The sequence below is a fragment of the Acanthopagrus latus genome, chromosome 5, assembly GCF_904848185.1.
Source record: "Acanthopagrus latus isolate v.2019 chromosome 5, fAcaLat1.1, whole genome shotgun sequence".
In the NCBI taxonomy this organism is placed as follows: Eukaryota; Metazoa; Chordata; class Actinopteri; order Spariformes; family Sparidae; genus Acanthopagrus; species Acanthopagrus latus.
Genome location: NC_051043.1, coordinates 4,785,546 through 4,805,539, shown reverse-complemented (window position 1 = coordinate 4,805,539; position 19,994 = coordinate 4,785,546). Strand labels below are relative to the sequence as shown.

Below are 19,994 nucleotides of genomic sequence, written 5' to 3'. Positions count from 1 at the left end.
TCAACCACTGTCAGAGGCAGCGCTGCCTATTTCCGTCCAAATGACCTCCATCCTGTTATTGTAGCAGAAAATGGAATGCAGCTCAATACCAAAACAAATACAGCACACGATCCACAGGGCACAAAGAAAAATAAGCATGACACACCACATTAATATGCAGCATCTTCTCTGAAGTCAGGACTGGGCTTGAAAGTGAGCGAAGCGGAAAGAAGAATTGCTTTGTGAGGCAGGCTGTTCTCGGAGCTGAGTTTGATTTGTTTATTAGATTAACCTTAGATTAGATTTGGCGATGGCTGCTGCATAAGCACTGGCAGACCAGCGTTACACCGCAGATAAAATGGTTGGACCTCACTATCAGCTTGTTTACTCCTGAATCCATTACACTTGACGACTACCTGCATGTGTAAATATCTCCATAAATATACTGTTTAAAAGCTGGTTCAGTCAATTTGCCAGAATGTACTCCTGTACATCAGCGCCGTTTGTCGATTCATTAGCCGTGAGTGTCAGATGACAAATTCTGTTTACGCTCAAAACACTCACAGTATGATTGAAAGGACTCAACCAAAGCAGTCAGCGGTGGAAAACTTTTAATCACTTCCACTGGAAGACGGTGAGTGAAATAATTGGCAGGTTGTTCTCCTCTATACACATGCGGGGAGAGGATGTTGAGACAAAAGTGAACATGGATTTATAAAATGGGAACTGAAATTAAAAAGACGAATTCATGTTTGATCACGAGGTCCTTGTTAGGCTTTTCAAATAAACAATGTGAGCAAGCGCTAGACTTTATACAGCTGGTAGTTCTTTTGATTATGTGTGAATTTGAAGGTTGGCCTTTGATTAGCCATAGTGGACAAAGGCCAACCGGGCAGAAAGCTCCATGCATTTTATAAAACAAAAACTAGATCAGAGGAACTGAAATACCCTCGTAATTTAGTGCAGTGTTTCACATCTGTGTGGGGAAATTTCATAAAAGTCACAAAGGAGTAAGCACTCATAAATATGCATTAAATGTGTCATGTAGGGACTGCTGAGGCACAGCTGATCTGCTGTTTTAATCTGGCGTTACAGGCGTTTTCTAAAATAGTGTTAAAAATAAAACTTTCAAAGTAGGAGGACTCAGAGGCGTGCGAGCATCGAGCGAGCAGTGCCACGTGAAGACCATGACAGCAGATCTCCAAACTGATCGATAGACATCCTTCCAAGCGTGGTACACGGAAGCTGCTGACACTTGACTGATATCCATTCATTCCTCTCCCTGTAGTCTGCTCCCAAAACTACACTGAATTTGACAGAAGCCCTGAGATCCCAAACTGATTTGAAAAGAGGTTATTTTGCACTTTAAACGTCTGTTCGAGGGGTTTGGCAGTAACATTTTTTACCTTAGCAGCTTCAGCTTAAAATAGGGTTTGAATAGCATATTTTGAATCAATATGGGATCCTAGTGCAAATTTCTCGCTGCTTAGCATAATCTGAAACACAGTATTATGATTCAAATCTGAAACAAATATGACTCAATCGACCGCAAATTTGGCATACTGCACTGTGGGACAGAGATCCATGTTTGTATTATGAATTAGTGGCATTGGTTGAACAAGAAATGTCTGACTGACTTGAAATTGGAGACACAAGTCCAGATCATTGTTCTCAAAAATGCGTCCTACAACATATAGGCAGGCCGTGATGGATGTGGTGCTTATTAGCATGAACTGAAAACAAAAGTGTGCTCTGCCTGAAAAACAAGTGACACCTGCCTCTTCAAATTTGATTCGATGCCAAATTGGGTACAAAGCATTGTAGGACAAAGATACACATTTCTATTACAAACTGAAGAAAAGTACAAAAGTTTGTATCTGAACCCACTGACAAAATCGTTTGAATTTGGGATGTTGAATCACTTGTTGCTTTTGAACCTTGTTGAATCCTGGAATTTTTCTTTTCTCTAGGGATCCACAGAGGCATCATTTCCTCTGCGAATGTCTGTCACTCAGTTGCCTGTGAAATCGGTCCTGCCAGCGGAGGGTTTTAAGCCCTTTAACTCCAAATCTCCCTGTACACTCGGCTTTTCTGCAGAGCGTGCAGCTAACATCTTTATTTCCACGGCTTCGCTTGCAGTCAGATTTCTCGGGGGATTCAGACAGAACGAGACAAGCGGAGCAGATAATCACAAGAAAAAACAGTTTGAGGGATTAATTTGTTTTTCTTCTCCCCTTTATCATGACCACAACCTTTCCTGGCTTGTATGTGTGCATGAGAGAGAGACTGAGGAATAAATGTTGTACAGTACAGTGTATGAATAGTAGATTTGTTGACACTGCGCTTTTCAGTCCCCGCTGTGCCCCTGTGTAAAACTGAAGAGCTGTGAGGGCATTTAGTCTCCCAGATCAACTGTTCACGCATTTCTTTCTCAGCACACCGGGGTGCTTTATCTGCTGGTTTTGAAAAGTTGTTTGTTAAAGCAAAAAAAAAAAAAAAAGACAAAACAATCATGGGCAAATCTAATGATTACGAGGCTGTATTGTAACCATTGAAACCAAGTTTGTCATACTCAAAGCAATTTTCCTGTTGAGAAAGAGCTGAGCCCGTGTTTGGCTGATTTGTTGCCTTAAGTCATAAAATTAGATTTGCTAGCAACAAAGCAATCAGCGAGGCCATTAAGTAAAGCAGTAAGGAGGTGTATGCACATCACAATTCAGACCGTGTGCTCCAAAGTAGTGAAGGGAGAGACACTGAGAGAGAGAAATGATAGCCATGCACTGGATTGATCCTCTCTTAGTGGTCCAATAAACAAACACAGCATCATTACATGAGCTTTGTCAGGTTCACATCTCCGGGTGAAAAGACCTGCTGCGTGTGTACATTTGACCTGAGATCATTTTAATTAAAACGCTGCTGAAAATGCCACAAACCAAACATCAATGCGGTGAGCAAGCGCTGCTGATGTTTCCCTTTCTCATCTATACAGTATATATTTGGTTCTTAATCAAAGTGGCATACGAGTGGTTTGATGATATACTGGTATTGACAATAACCCGTTTTGTAAAAAAGAAATAATGATGTTGATACTAACACTGCCTCTTAATCATTGCGGGTTCTTTCTGTTTTTTGTTTTGTCATATTAGAAGACAACATTAAACAGAACAGTTGTGTAAACTGTTCTTTTTGCATGCCTTTGAACAGTTATGGTTACAGACTCTCTCCACTTACCTATGCTTGTATTTTAGGTTGAATTCTTTTTGCAAAAAAAATGCAAAATATACAAAATAAAGCCAAATTCTAAATCTATCTGGTATTGCAATGCATTACATTCACAACTTATTATACGCTTATAACGTATGTGAGGCTCATAATCATTAAATAAATGTACATACTGGTAGTCTTTGGCACTGATGGAGTCTCTTTAGTCCATTTTTGCCCTAACTGATGGCCAGGATGACAGATGTTGACTTATACAAATGTACTGAACTAAATCTTCATTTTTTATTTATTAAAAAGACGACAACTCTCTGTCAACTCTCGACAGTTTCTCTTAACTCCTCATCATTGCAGAATTTCATGAAGCCATATCTTTCTTTTTGTTTCTCTGAGTGAAGTTACAGCAGTAACAGGTCATAATCACACATTTTCCTGAGCTGCAGACATACCAGGACTACGTAGTGCTTGCTTGCTTCTGCTGGAGCAGAAACGCAGGACTTCTGTTTCTACCAGATGCCGGAGCACGACACAGCAAAAAGTCACACACCGAAACAACAACATAACCAGTTATTTATTTACCATTTACCTTGGCATATTGGCCAGGCAAGCAGTTCTCATAGACTGAAAAGGTAGCTTCTTTGGGTTCACTGACTAGTTTTTTCTATGGTGCGGATGGTCTTTAAGAGCCCACAGCCATTCTAGTGACTCTAAACTCTAGTGACTCCGCAGAGGCTGATGGGGAACATTTTACAGATATTTTATTTATTTGAGATGTTATTAAAATTTACCTTGAGAAAAACAAGAATGCGTTTGCCAAAAGTGGCTGAGGCATTTCAATCAAAACCACAAATGCCAACCTCATGGTGGCAGTGACAAAAAGTCAGGGGATGACCAAAGTTATTAGGATGTATCCTCTGGGCACCATAAATGTTCAAAATGTCATAGCAATTGATCCAATAATTCCAATAAGAAGATAAGTTGGATGGGATATTTCAGATATTTAAAAAGCAGTGGATTGCAGCCATGCAGCCTAAAAAAAAAGATTAAAGTTGCTGACAATTTTTCACCTGATTTGTTTTTGTTATTTTCATTGCCAGGTCTGCACGGGACAGTGAGGATGAGGATGATGACGACAGACGTGGGCGAAGCTGCACTCTGCAGTATCAGCACGCCATGGTCAGAGTCCTGACCCATTTTGTAGCAGAGTCAGCTGATCCTCGTGGCCAGACCAGCTTCATGCTGGGCACTGATTGGCAGGTAGACATCACAGAGCTGGTGTGGGACTTCCTGAAGGTAGAGGACCCCCAGATTGCGCAGCTACTGGACAGGAGAATACTGGTGGGACTTGACATGGGGATGACCACAATCCAGGTAGGCCATGGGCTAGCTTTCCAGGGGCATTACATAAATGTTCTCATATGTAGCATTAAAACCACTATACTGTTTAAGACTGATCCCAGTTCATTACAGCTGGGATCTTGTTTTCTTAGTTTTGGCCATCACTCCTATCCTATCAAAATAAAATCATATTCATGGATTTAATTGCCGAGGTTGTCACTCCAGTGAGGCCTGTTAAGGCAACACAAAGTCAGGCAGTTGTAAGGTTGTAAACAAGCCCTCAAGTTAGCTAAAATTAATTGGAAGCATCCGATCCAAATTGAAGGCAAACTGTTTAATTATGGTCTGTCTGATATTGTCGTGTTGGTGTTGTTGTGGTCTTGGAACATCATCATTAAAGTTGTCTCAGGACCATCATATCTAATTACAAGCAAGCAACAAACTCCACATTTTAAGCAAGCTGTTGTTATCCCATCCAGGAAACTGGGGTTTGTGACCTGATTCAAGCATATTATTACATGTTCATTTATTATTGTTACTGTTGCTGTTTGGTCAATTTTGGCACTAAACATACTTTTTAGGGTTTATGCTAGAAAATACTTGGTTAGTGTAGGAATAGATGATTGAGTTCAAATATACATTCTCACCACATTAAACAATTTTTCAAAAGATTGGAGTGTATTTTCCCACATATGACATCATAAGAATGTGAGTGGAGATGCGGAATTACTCCTCTTCTGGTGGTCCATCACATGTATGTAAGTAAATGGCAAAAGACATGTCATTTTCTGATTCCACTGGGACATAAATTACACATATGTTTGTCAATTAAAATAATTGATAATTAATTAATGATTAATTGATAACAGAAGGTCGTGATTAGCCATAAAATGTCATCATTCATCAAGTATAAGACTGTACATGGAAAGACTATACACCCAGCAGTCATATAAGTGAAGTTGTTTTGTTTAAAGTTCACCAAAATCCATAAATTAAACATCGTACTGACTTAGCCTCTTTTCACTTCAGTGCAGCGATCGATATGACAAGTCCTGTTGTGATTTTGACATATTATTGGTTCTTTTAAATATTATATAAGTATGATATATTTAAGTGGTAGATGTTGCTAATTGTTAGCAACCATTCATACTTGGGCCACCTAGCCCAACCCGCAGGAAGGCCGGTTGGGTCAGTGACCCACAAGTGCCCCTAACGAGTCTGAAACTCAGAGTTCACACGTTTCGTTAACAACTTTGTAAGGACACTCCCACACAGAGTTTAAAAAGCAACTCCCCTCCAGTTAATTAAGACTGAAAAGGCCTCTTGGATGAGAAGTGAAACGTCTTCAAGAATCTGAAACAAGTCCACTTGCCTACAGTACAGCATTTAGCCATGACCTGGATGACTGAAAACCCTCATCAACATTCTACTTGTTAATACTTTTGCACTTTTTGGCCTTGTTTGTGTGGTTGACAAATATAGTTCACTGAATGTAGTTCACACAAAACGTAATTTTTATTTTTATTTTTATTTTCATTGCCACAAACTGCGACTTTGTCGACTTGACAAATTATCTTTCAAACTGACAAACATCATATGTGTAATTCCTGTCACAATTCAAAAGGAATCAAAAATCAAATTTATCTCAACATTTACTACTGTACTATTGTTTTCCGAAATAAGGGGGAATGGGAGGGATTCTGATCTCTCCGGTCATTTGCGATGATGGTGCTAGAGCAGCTGTCAATGCAAACATCTATCAGGCTTTACAAACTGACTTCTTGCTTCAACTTCTATTTGCTGTTTTATGTCATTTCTTACACACACAGTAAACTTGTGTAACGGGGGATTTCTGTTGGTATTTTGTTTTACTGACTTCACTTTTATTTAAGGAACTGGTCCCAGAAACAGGATGAACTGTACAATGCCTTTGTTTCCTGCTCTGTTGGACTTTGTATTAGGAATGTGGCCATCACAGCAATCAATTTGCCAATTTTTTTAATTACAGATTAACTTTATATAGGGCTGCATGATACTGGAAAAAATTGACATTGTGATTGTTTTTTTTAACCCTGCAATACATATTGCGATATGAAAAAATACAGGAATTTTCATCAGATGACCTGAATAGCACTCAGAACACGTGTTTGGTCAATATCATCTTGTAGCCGAAATAATTCCAGATAACTAACATTGCTTTTCTTTTTGGCACCAAGTCTTCGTTTTCGGCGATTTTCTCTTGTTCATTGCTCATTTTTCAATTTTGTTACCAGCGACTCATTCCATGTGCAGGGGCTGGTCTGCTTCGGCACACTGATTAAGAAGTGATTGGTGGATCGCTGCGCATGCGGAGTCTGCATGCACAGTCTGTGTCAGGTACCCTTGAAATTAGACGAGTTAATTTGCCTCCTACATGGCAGGCCCTGCCATGTGACTATCGCGCACACGTACATTGTGATGATGATGCTCAAACGGTATATCATGCAGCCCTACTTTATATTGAGCCTTGTAATGATAAATGCAATTATCCCTCATTCTCATAATCTCCTTGACCGTTGTCAGGAAGATTATTGCACCCCACAACAGCATACAGTAAGTGAGTCAATACTGAGTATCAAACCAACAGAATGAAATTGTCCTCCTGTCTTTTTTTTTACATTTATCTTGTCAAGGGTCAACTATTTTGAATCCACTACAGTTCAGCTACCTCTCAGAAATCCTGTTTAATTTAGACCACACATCATGGTACGCAGTAGAAAACGTATTTGTAATTTATATAAAATATTTGGAAGCACAATTTAATAGATTCTACTCACCTTTGTGTGCAGTACATTGTTCTGTAATGATATTTTTACTAGAGGTATATATGATAATCTGCTTCATATCAGCCTCTTAATGACATCTGCGTGAGTGTGATCCGCTCCCTGGTGTCAAGGTCTCATCCATCAGCCAAAACATGACGAGTGCAAAGGTCTGACAGCGGTGACTACCTGAGCCACGCACCGCACAGGCTCTTGCATGATAAGACATTTATAAAGACGTGCAGGCAGAGAAAGTCACAAACTGCACATGGCGTTTATCATAAATGTGGTTAGACTTCCTACTTCTGTTTTGGGGTTAAAGTGTGCCTTTCCTCTAGATTACCTGTATTAATCAAAGGGAATGGATTGTTACCTGTAAGGAGGTATCGGGTGGAAGGCGGCCAAGCTGAGTTGTCATTTGATCTACACAGCCTGATTTAAGAGATCAAATAAAAAGTAGTTTCTGTGTATAGTTTTGCATATTGCATACTGGTTTGTGAGCCTTTTATGTTAGATGAAAACACTAGGAAAGACATTTTCTTAAATCACCTATAACGGTGAATGGTAATCTGCTTTTTCTCATGTTGGTGACATTTTCCCTGCAAAATGGTTATTGATGTGATGCTTTTGCATTCCACTTGCCGGGACTCACTTGTCAATCAAGCAGTGTGACCAGTGGGAACTTCTGCTTGGATTTTCTGTTGATGAAGTTTCTATAGGTAGCGCTCTCGTTCACCGTTCAGCTCTGGTTGCTGTCACTGCTGATTTCTCCTGGGAAAACCTCTCCAGCTCTGGGCGTTTAAAACAGGAAATGAAAAAGCTTTCATGAACAGGCTGCACAGCAGGTTGAGCCACTATTGTAGAGTAGCACAGCAGTAATTAAACATACCTGAATGTCACAGGTTATTGCTGGACAATAAAGTGTTTGAGGGGAGTACTGTGGAATAAAATTCTTCATCTTCTTCCTTTAAAATTCCTTCAGCATTGCAGTGCTGATCCTTTCCCATTTATCTTTCTCTTCATTGTCTTCTTTTTCCTCCAAGGTGTTGTCTCCTTTATCAGACTCAATCCTGGCAGAGAAGACTATCACAGTAGTGGATGAAAAAGTGACCATCACAGAGTTGGGGGTCCAGCTGGTGACCGGCCTCTCTATGAGCCTGCAGCTCAGTCCAGGAAGCAACAAAGCCATCCTGGCTACCACGACCACCCAGGAGGTTCTGCAGAGCCTCAAACAGGTCAGGATACTGTAATGTATTACAATATATCATTGGTTAGGTCAACTTTCTACAGTAGTTTTTGGTTACTGTAATATATCTCAACACCATATTACATGGTACAATGTAATTCATCCCTTATAATATAACACAGGGTTGCATAACGAAATAAACATTCATAAACTGCTGGAAGATAGATAAACCATTGTAACTAGATGGCACACATGGTGCTTAAAGGGTGTTATGATTCGACTCTGCGTTCATTACGTCATTGCGGGGGATTGCATTCTAGTTATGAGCTCTTCCAGGTCTGAGCAAGGACCCTTCATGGACCCATCACTTAACAGTCAGACCCCTGTCACAGAGGAACGGGAGGTTTTAAGATGTTTCATCTGTATAGACAGATATCTGTAAAGATGTTTGGGGACACTGTGTGGAGACGGGTCACTGTGAGCACAATAGTCTCCATGTCCTTTGCCTACAACCAGACATTAGCCAGGAGAAGCCTTAAACCATGCTGGATTAGCATGATTCTTATCCTGACTCTCATCCTCACTAGGGCGGTTCTACTGGTCAGGTTGTTTATTGGATTTACCCTATATGGATGCTGTTTGATGGGTTGTTAATCACCAACATCAATATCGTGCTTCAACAGGTTAGTCTGAGAAGGAACATCAGCAAACGATATTTGGTTAGACTCAATTAACTCAACCAAGTCCGAGCATTCCAGTTCAGGGAGATGAGACAAATGACTAGGGACATTTTTCAAGATCTCAGAGTTCAACAGCTTTCCCTTAGTCAAGGCCGCAGACAAACCCACGTCACTCGCTTCAGCACTGGACAGCTCCTCTGCAACATTCCCTACCACCAGGCTTCCGGGCAGTGGTACAGTTTTAACACCAGACAGCACCCCAGGTCTCACTGAGGCTTCATTTGTCTCTGAACTGGACTTCACCTCCAACTGAGCATGCTCCCTCTCACAGTATGTTTGCGGCATGTGAGTGTGACAGAGGCGGGTTCTGCGTTGCCAATCTGGGGTAGCCTCAAGGTAGTCTCAGCCCCCGATTGTCTGCTGAACTAAATAGGGTCCACAATAGCGAGCCTGCAAGCTAGAACCAGGAATCGGCAGCAACACCAGGACTTTGTCGCCAGGCTTAAACTCTCTACTTTTAGCCTCTTTGTTGAACCATCTTTTCATCAGAGCCTGTGCTGCCTTAATATTGCCACTCGCTATCTTGACGCAGTTTCAACCTGAAGTTGCTGACATACTCCAGCAAATTTTGTTCCGTCCCCTCACACAGCCACTTCTCCCTCCTGAGCTTCAAGGGGCCACATACATGGGACATATATGGGCAAATGCCTACTCCAAAGGACTAAAGCCAAGAAACCACTTCCCTAATGGCAAACATCTACAGGTGAACCCCCTCATCCCAGTCCTTTTCAGACTCCAAAACAACAACCAATCGCCGTTCACAAATGCCAGAATGAACGCGTTTACAATAACGTTCATCAGGCAGAATACAGTACGTTCAGTTCACATTCGCTCAAAATATGAACGAGTTCATGAACGATCATTCACTGAACGCATACAGGCACAACAGTGAAGTGCGCATCATGGTCTTCAGTGTCTGGTGAAAACGTTCAAGTGCACCCTGGCTCTCAGGGTGATATGCACTAGAATGGCAGTGTCAAATTTTGAGCTCCTTCAGCACCTGACCAAACACACCTGACATAAAGTTTGAACCCTGGTCTGTTCGTACTTCCTTTGACAAATAACTTTGTCAGCGCTTTAACTACCACTGGTGTGGTAATCTTACGCAGGGGAAACACTACTGGAAACCGAGTGGACACACACATCACTGTCAGCAAAAACTTGTTACCAGCCTTTTTACATGGAAGTGGATACACACAGTCAACCACATCCTGTTCAAATGGCTCACAAACAACTGGAATTGGTTAAAGTAGAGGAGGAGGGACTGTTTGATTTGGCTTTCCAGCAACCTGACAAATGTGACAAGATTTACGATATCGCACCACATCACGCATTAAACAAGGCCAAAAGAAATGTCACAAAATGCTAGTTTGCATGTGCTAGTTTCAAAATTTCAGTCCAGCATGGAACTGGGACAACAATCTGAGTTACTGTCACTCCAGTCATCTGCTGCAAAGGCACTCAGTGGGGCCCAATCTACACATCAGCAAACCATTGTTAAAAAAATAACCCAGCGGCAAGGTTTTAACTTCTTCTCCATCTACTGTAGCTTCAAACAAAGGGAACAGAATGATATCATTCCCCTGATCAGCAATCAGTTGTTCACTAGACATGGGGAAAGGTTTACGATCTGTTCTTACTTGTGTCACTCAGCATCACATAGGGGCGGCTGTAGCTCTGGAGGTAGAGCGGATTGTCTAGTAATTGGAAGGTCAGGTTCGCTCCTCCTAGCAGCATGTCGAAGTGTCCTTGAGCAAGATACTGAACCTCAAATTGCTCCTGATGTTGGCACCTTGCATGGCAGCCTCTCCCATCAGTGTATGAATGTGTGTGTGAATGGGTGAATCTTACAAGTGTTATAAAGTGGTTTTGAGCAGTCAGTAGACTGGAAAAGCTATAGAAATGCAAGTCCACTTACCACGTGGGGAACAAGAGCAAATCTCTTGTATCTCTTGTACATAAAACTGTCACTCAAGTCCATGTCATCTTTATTCCCCCTATACATAGCTTGAGTAGCAGTGCATGCTGCAAAGACCTTAGGAAACCTCTCTGCCAAATCATCTGGAGGCTGCCCAGCCTGAGACTGGTGTTTCTCTGGCGTAACCAACACCTTTTCCCCAGCAAAATCATTCCCTATCAAAAAGGGAACCTTAATCAGGAACTAAGGACGGACCCCCACAGCTACTTTACCTGACACCAGATCTGACTCCACAGAGATTTTATGTAGAGGCACACCCATGTCATTCATGCCGAACCCCAACATAAGAATGTCGAAACCAAAATCAGAAACATTACTAAATGGATACACTCCCTCCAGAACAAAAGACTGAGAGGCAGCAATGTCCCACAGTATTTTCATAGGAACCTTAGGACCATTACTAAGCAATGAATACAAAACAATCCAAAATAAATGTATCAAAGTCTGTCAGATCACTAGCTTTCCCTTTAGACTCTCCAGACCTGACAGTCTAGGTTTTATTCATCCTATTTACCAAAAGTATTGACTTTGTATTCAGTTTGTTAAACAACTTGCCACAATATGCCGCTTTTTCTTACAGTAGAAGAACATTACCTCACCCTTTCCCCTCAACTCATCCTTCTCAGCCTTAACCTTAGGTTCTCAGGAACCAGCACTTCTGCCACATTCAGACTCCACAGCCATACCTTTAGCACTATTCCTCCTAGTACCATTAAAGGCTTTCAACAGGCCCCTTACTTAATGGGCAATCAACAAAAACAGTCTCATGAGGAAGAACATATTCAAGACAGCTGCTCTAAAAACATCAGAAACCTTCAGCTGATTCAAATATGTTGATACCTTCTCTGGTAGATAGTCCTCCATCACCATCAAATGTCTAAACTGATAAAAATCCCTAACCTTACTGGATGTACACCACCAATCAAAAAGAGCCTCCTTTTCACAAGCAATTCAACATCAGTTTGATACCCTTGCTTCTTTAACCAACGAAATCTTGACGGTACACCTCCGGTACCAGCATGTATGCACTGAGTACAGCAGCTTTTACTTTGTCAAAATCGAGACTAGCCTCTTGTGGAAAAGATGAGAAAGCCTTCTGTGCTTTCCCACTCAGAACACATTCAGTACGTTTACATGCACAGCTTTGTCGGATTACAACCATAGTTCAACTATGCTACTCAGCCAGACAACTGCAATTGTCCGAGTATACATTCCGGTTAGAAAATCGAATCATTGGCTGAAGCTTGTCATACCCCCGTACAATAGGTGGCGTTGTACCCATTTTGACAAGTGGTAATAGAGCCACCTCCAGCTGACCTCTGTAGCGACACCAAACTCTGCCCCGGCATTTGATACACAGGCCTACTGCCACTAAGCCATCACCCAGACAACAACATTGAAAAAAAACAAACAAGTTTTTTTCAATTAGTTTGGACAAGCCCTCAATTTATGTTACGACCCCCTCCAAGTGAGGTCTAACACAAGACAAACAGGCAAATAATCAAACAAAACAAAAAAAACTGATGGGCCGGCCAAAAGAAGAGCAGCCACCCAGTCCAACCCACCATTGCCGTCAGAACTGGGGGCTAACCCTCTACCCTAACACAACAGAACAACTAAACCTAACTGAAATTAATCCAAGAAAACGTAACTACCACATCCATCAGATAAACACATATCAGCCTCCTGACTGACTGACTGCACTCCTTGTCTGATGGAGTGAAGTTAGAGAATGAGCCAGGGAGAGAGCCTAGTGCCCTAGCCCCATTTATAGGATTTTCCCAGTCAGCCAGACTGCTATTACATGGCAAGGCAAGAGACCAATCACTACTCAGGGGTCCATCCTGGTCAGCAAAGAGGGAGCATATAACACTGAAGCAGAGAAAACGTGCTGTGGGCTGAGATAGTGGGCTGGCTTCAAAAAGTGGCTCTCCTTACTGATTTAGATGTTTTTTGGCAGCAACGGTTTTCTGTAGATATTATATAGTTTTGTATTTTTCTTTGAACAAGGAATACTGAAGCAGAAAGTGTTTCAAAGGATGCTGAATTTGTCTAATACATTGCCATTGTTAGACTGCTTTGCAATAGTGATAAACTATTCATTAAGATTAAAGGAGATAAATGCTAGTTAGGTGTGTGTGTGGGTGTATGTGGGTGTGTGTGTATATACTATCTCATATATATATATATATATATATATATATATATATATATATATATATATATATATATATATATATATATATATATATATATATATATATATATATATACTCACGCTCACACACAAACACACACACATAAAGTTTGAAATGAAATACGCAAGAATTGAGCTTTTTTTCAATGCATGTCTCCCTTAGCAACCTCATACAAAGCCTCCTTTACTGAAATTATGGTGATTATGATCTGAATAGATTGAAAAACAAGACCAGTAATTATTTCCAAACGCTATTTAGCCCAGTCTGATTAAGGCAGAGAATGATGTTAATTTGTTTTATAACAGTAATTATTATCTCTTAGCATATTTAATTATTCTTTGATGGTTTGATAGTCATTTAAAGAATTTTATATGCGTACTGAAAGAGAAAATGTTCACTCTGCAGCCTTGACTACTTTGCATTCCAAAACAAAAGACTAACTTCCAGACTCCATTCACACCATCAGGGTCCTTGAATGTGCAATTTTACGATCAAAGAAAGCGAGAATGTGCATGCACTCATGTACTCTTGCCTATTGGTTTGTTCCACACCATCAGTAACCCTCTTAACTGCAAGGCTCAAAAGCCCGACTGTGACAGAATGCCTTTCCTTGGGCAGCAAAGAGAAACTGAAGCTTAATCTGAGAACACGCGAAAGCAACACCACAGCATCTGCTCCAAAATATGACTTACAGGCCAAATCATGTTTTGCTTTCTGTCTCATTTGCCGAGGCTGCTCTCTTTGTGTCAGCTTTGATGTGCCCATCAAGCCCTCTCAAAAGTTCTCTGAACTGCTCCTTTACAGTCCTCTTCCTCCAAGTGAGGAAGGAAGGGACTGGGAAGGCCATTTATCTGCCCTATCTGCACATGCAGAGTGTGAAGATAAGCAGGCAGCGCTGCACTGTAAGTCCTCTGGTGCCAGTAATTAGGGAGCATTGACAGACCGCTATATGGATCTACTTGTGCGCCTTTGGGGATTTGTCTTTCCGCAACATTAAAAGGCAAATTGCGAAACTGCAGCAGGAGAAAGGCTTGAGATGCCTATGTATGGCAAATCCTTATTCACATGAACAATGTTTAATGTTACTGTTTGATCTTTTCTGCATATCTTTTAATCTGTATCCCCCTTAGCTTAGAGAGAACAGCCAGTGAGTTTGCAGAGCCAAGCGACTTAGTGAACTTTTTACACTCACAATATCTCCCACAATTAGAGAGCTGTAAATCTATGTGGTGCTTTGAAAAAAAAAAAAGGAAATTTAGATACAAATAGATTTTTTTTTAAATTAATTTCACTCCAGGTAGTGAAAGCCAGTGGCAGCAAGCAGTAGGATATTACAGAATCCCTAAACAGAACACCAGGTTGATGCTCCAACTCCAGGAGGCCTTATAATATAGAGCTTATATATTGAAAAACAATGTTATCAGTTTAAGTCTGTTTCAAATAAGGCTTTGTACATTCAATTTTCACTATATTTCCACACTAAATATTGTTGTGTGTGTGTTTTCACAGGAGGCCCTGATCAGCGCCTGGCTTCAGTTCAGCGACGGCTCCTCGGCTCCTCTGGACCTGTTTAATTCTGACTTCTTTGTCCTGACAGCCACCTCCCTAGATGAGGAGGTAGTGACAGTACAGCAGAACCCCTCTTGGAAATGGCCTGTCATTGTGACGGAGGCAGAGGGCCAAGGCCTGCTGGTCAGGGTGGAAATGACTGTTTGCGAGGTCTGCCAGAAGTTTAAGCGCCGCAGCATCCTGGCAGCGGGGAACTGTAACGTCAGGGTGAAGTTTGGTCATAGCGACAGCTCAAGGGGAGGGAACAGCGACTACGGTCCTGACGGAGACGATATGGAGAACAGAGGCAGGCTCTCCCCCTCCCAGGACAGGACCGGCCTTGACACCCACTACTATGGCAGCTCCATCTCTGACATGGAGGATGGTGTGTTAAGGAGAGCCACCACCACCAGAAGCGCAATAATGCGCAGACCCAATGGGGGTAAACTTGCAGATGACGGTAGCCAGAACATGCCAATTGATTTCGCTGACTTCCCTGCACAAGTGGACCTGCCCCGTGGCCGCAACATGGACGACGACCTCATCCAGACTGCTCGTGGGCTCACCGACTTGGAGATCGGCATGTACGCCCTGCTGGGGGTCTTCTGCCTTGCCATCCTGGTCTTTCTCATCAACTGTATCTCCTATACCCTGAAATACCGCCACAAGGAGCTCTCAATTGAGGGCCAGGAGAGCATGAACCACGCCCATGATTGGGTGTGGCTGGGGAACGAGGCAGAGCTGCTTGAGAGCCAAATCAGCCTTTCACCCCAGCAGGAGGAGCAGACCTCCATGATGGACTCGAGCAGCGGACTTGAGGAAGGCAGCCACCTGCTGAACGGAGGCTCGGCCCAGAAGAACGTGCAGGGCCAAGTGCATCGGGCGGCGGACACAAGCTGTATACCCAAGGACAGCAAAGGAGACTCACCCACCACCAAGAGGAAGCGAGTCAAGTTCTCCACGTTCACCACCATCCCTTCAGACAGTAACTACCCCACTGTGAACACACTGACTGGAGGCCACAGCCAGGACATTAAGTGGGTGTGTCAAGACGTGGAGCTGGGAGACTCCAAGGAGTTGCGCAATTACATGGAAAGGTTAAATGACAGTGCTTTAAAAGAGGTGGCATAATGTACTGTGTGCCCTTGTAACAAACTCACCCTTATGCCTTTCAGAAGAAAGTGGGTCTGGATGGAAACCGGACCTCTTGTTGGTGAAATTGGAGGAGAATCATCTCAAACTGCCAAAGGGTCATTAAAATTAAGAGAACTGTCTTGATTCCAGAAGAGACTAATGATGAATCAGTAACATATAATACGTCAGTGAACGAGGACGTCAGATGGTTCTTTTTTTTTCATTTGTTTATCAGATGATTACCTTTTAATCATTGTTTTACGACTACAGGGTTTACGTGGAACGACCGTGGGACTGATCTGCAGACCTGTGATAATCAGACGACATGTAGATTTTACAACAAACAGTAACGTGACTAGATAGATGTTCTGAATGTCCGTGCACATTAAATGGTTTTGGAATTTTTTGTAAAATTTTGGGTATTAATTTCCTACGCCAGGTCCTTATTCTGTGGAAGAGTCGAGGAAAGGCCAAAGCAAGCCGAGAGAAATTTCTGCATGCTGTTGGAAACAAAAGGCACAACTTTCCGGTTCATTCTCATCCTCCTTAACACGGCAGACGACCTGTTATGTATATACCGAACAGTCTCCAAAGCATTGTATTGTTGCTCTGTATATTGTATTTTCATAACATTTAAGAAATACACAACAATGTCAAGAGTGTGTGTTCAGCTTTTATTACCCACAGCAGGTCATTTCTCTCATCCTGAGGTCAGTCATGAATGTGGTGAATGAGTATTTTATGAAACACAGTTTGCCCACAAGCCACAATACAATCTGCTGGTCGGTGGACATCGGCAGTGGCCATTAACACTCTCATCTAGTCTATTTGAACACAGTAGCCCGACATGACGGCCAGTGTATGAAGGAGCTTTTAAATTAAATGGCTGGACAACATGGTAATGTGACATTTCCAGCTGCCACCCCACAGTTTAAAGTTTTGTGAGCTTTGAAGAAAATGCCAATTAAGGTCTCGTTAACCTCTGTACCATAGCCTCCAGGAAAAGCATACTGATTGGCGCACTGAGATGAAATGTGCTCTCCATCTCTCCGCGAGTGTGGATACAAAGAAGGATAATTACAGGGAAGGTGGGACGGGGTGAGATGTTTTCTTTTTGGAAATGGATATTTTTTATTATTCAGATAATTGCACAAATAATAATCATCTCTGAAACTTCCCAAACAAAGGCAGTCGGCTGAAAAATTGCATTTTGCTCAGTGAGCCTTATTATCATCACAGTGGTGTCGGCTGATTGGGTTTTTTTTTTGTGTGTGTTATTATTTTCCGTCAAGCAGAGAAATGTTCACATTATGTTAACTGTTGCTGCGGTGTGGATCAGATTGTTAATCAGCAATGCACACAATATTATCTTGGAAAAGGGGAGGTGAGATACTTCAGCAAATAGGAGCACTACCTTGAGTGTAATTAGGGATGCCATTTAGATTAGCTCAGTTATGTCAACAGTCAGCACTGAATGGAGCCCCTCGAGACACCTGCAAGTTTTAGTGGCTTTTTTACTTTTATTGAATTTGCTCAAGCAGCATGATGACTGATCCTAGTTTCAACTTTGGTGGAGCTGCTATTGATCCACTGCCTGCTGAGCCAGGATGTTGAATTATCACAAAAAAAGAAAATTACATGAGTTTGAATAGAAAGATAAAAAAAAAAAAAAAAAAAAAAAAAAAAACAATGATCGGTATTAAGATACAGATGTAGCATTTTGGGAAATGTACTTTGCTTTTTTTGCCAAGAGATCAATAACACTCCCATGTCTGTGCAGTCAGTATGACATTACAACTAACGGACTAACGGTTAGCTTAGCATAGCGTAAAGACCAGAAACAACAAGTTAGTTAGCCTGACTGTGTACAAAATCAACATATCCTCGTCCCAAAATCAACTCAGTAGGTCGACGGACAGCCTCAACTGTCTGCTGCAGTGCAACAGCCACACACATACGTAGGTTTAGGTACTGAAACATATCATGGTTTTGGTTAAAATCACTTCCATTACTAACGTACCTACTTTACTTAATTACCTTACGTTACATTATGTACTTGACTTCAATACATTAAGCAGTAAATCGACATCACTATTGAGTTGTGGTTTTTATACATGACATGAACAGCAGTCGTCTGAATGAAAGTCCTGTGCTTGTTCAGCCAGATTGTCACTCCTAAACTTATGGACTTTTAACTCTTTATACTACTTTACTACACTTTCTCCTTTGCAGCATAAACAATTATACTAGGAATTAGAGGTTACTGTCTAACAACAATTGTGAATATGGGTCATAATAAGCTGTTTCCAATTTTGACCTATATAGTTGTTTTTCTGATGAGGACAGGCTCCCCAAGTTGGGGTGTTGAGATATACCGCTATCGAGGATAACTGTGATATATAGAAATGAAATATTGATATCATGTTGATAAATATAATGTACATAATCGAGAAATAAAGAAGAAAAAGACACAGTAGCTAGCCTCTAGCATCCACAGTGTGTGGATGCTAATGACGCACACAAAAAAAGGAGAAAAATAACATGGTTAGATTGGACTTTTGGAGATTTTGTTAATTATTTATATCTTACAGTGATATCATCATTCTGAATTCTGCCAGTCTCATATTTTATGCCTTATTTATAGCAGTTTAAGGTAAGGTAATACCACTCTCGTGTTGCTGTGGTAAATATAGACCTAGCACCAGCAGTCATTTAGCTTCGCTTTGCACACAGACTGGAAACAGAATGAAACAGCTAGCCTTGCTCTGTCTGGAGGTAACAGATTATGTTACCAGTCTGTGTGCTACGTAATATATGCTAAGTACAGCAACATGACAATGGTATCAACCTTCTCATCTGACTCTAAATCTGCAATAGTCTGCATCAGTTTAGATGTTAAACTAGATAAAAGAAGAAACACAAACACACACACACACATACACAGAAGAATAAAACACTCCTGCTCCCTCTCTTCTATATTTCCCCTCTGTCCTGAAATTATCTCGCTGTGCTGCGATCTGCCGTCACCTGTGTTGTTTCCCTTATTCTGTGGCTGCAGGGGACTGAAGCAGGGTCCACAGCAGTGTGTGTGCACTGTGTGCTGGGACCATGGCTGCTGTGCTCAGCCTGTGGACTGTGAAGGGCGAGGAGAGCTCCCGCAGGTCTGGGAGGGATTTAACTGTCAGCCACAAGGGGCATGATTGATGGAGGGTCCTGTGTAATTAAAACGCCACTGCAACTCTCTTTCTGTGACCACCGTCGGAGGCTCCAACCTCTCCAGGTAGTGAAGATGGAACAGTGGAGCCCATTAAAGCCCCATCCCACCCCCCACCCCCCCTTTGGGCTCAGGTCAGAGACATATGTTCATATCTGCTGGGACGCGCAGGAGATATAATGATTGTATTCATATCCAATCTTGGTAACTCAAGATTCATTTTTGCTGGCCTTGAAGTCTTGACTTCCCTGAAAGGAAAAGAAAAGGCCTTCCCCAGGCCTCCATCTTAAATGGATTTTTAATTAAATTGATGATGTGAGACCAACAAACTCTCACTAATGGTTGGCTGTGCTCCCTGTGGTCCTAATGTGCCGGCTCTGTATTTGCAATTTCCAGCTGATTATTCGCTGCTTGATTTATGTTGCTTCTTTTGAATTCATTTTAAAATCAGTTCACCACAGTTTTACAGCAACTAAACATGCACAAACACGCAGTCGCTGAGGAAAGAAGCAGCAGCTGACAAGGTCAGCGTGACATTATTCTCCGACCAGTTTCTACAGACGGAGCCGCGGGGAACCAGGGACAACATTGTTCACAAACAAAACCCTTGTGCCAAATCTGTGTCTTGTAAACACAATCTCCCACCTGACCAGTGCACT

General features: G+C 41.8%; 1 protein-coding gene and 1 long non-coding RNA gene across 2 annotated transcripts in view; one reads left to right on the top strand and one right to left on the bottom strand.

Annotated features, from left to right (window-relative positions):
- si:dkeyp-14d3.1 (transmembrane protein 132C) overlaps positions 1-16,753 on the top strand; it is a 175,555-nt gene extending 158,802 nt beyond the window's left edge. Inside the window, exons 7-9 of the mRNA XM_037098900.1 lie at positions 4,296-4,569; positions 8,381-8,572; positions 14,949-16,753. Coding sequence (XP_036954795.1) covers positions 4,296-4,569; positions 8,381-8,572; positions 14,949-16,118 — 1,636 coding nt within the window. The 3' untranslated portion in view covers positions 16,119-16,753. The remainder of the gene's footprint in view (positions 1-4,295; positions 4,570-8,380; positions 8,573-14,948) is intronic.
- On the bottom strand, positions 7,492-8,492 carry LOC119019921. Its single transcript, XR_005075185.1, has 3 exons — positions 8,227-8,492; positions 7,990-8,128; positions 7,492-7,680 (listed from the first exon to the last, which is right to left on the bottom strand). It is a non-coding gene; the product is annotated as an uncharacterized LOC119019921 (long non-coding RNA).
- Positions 16,754-19,994: the final 3,241 nt, after the last annotated feature.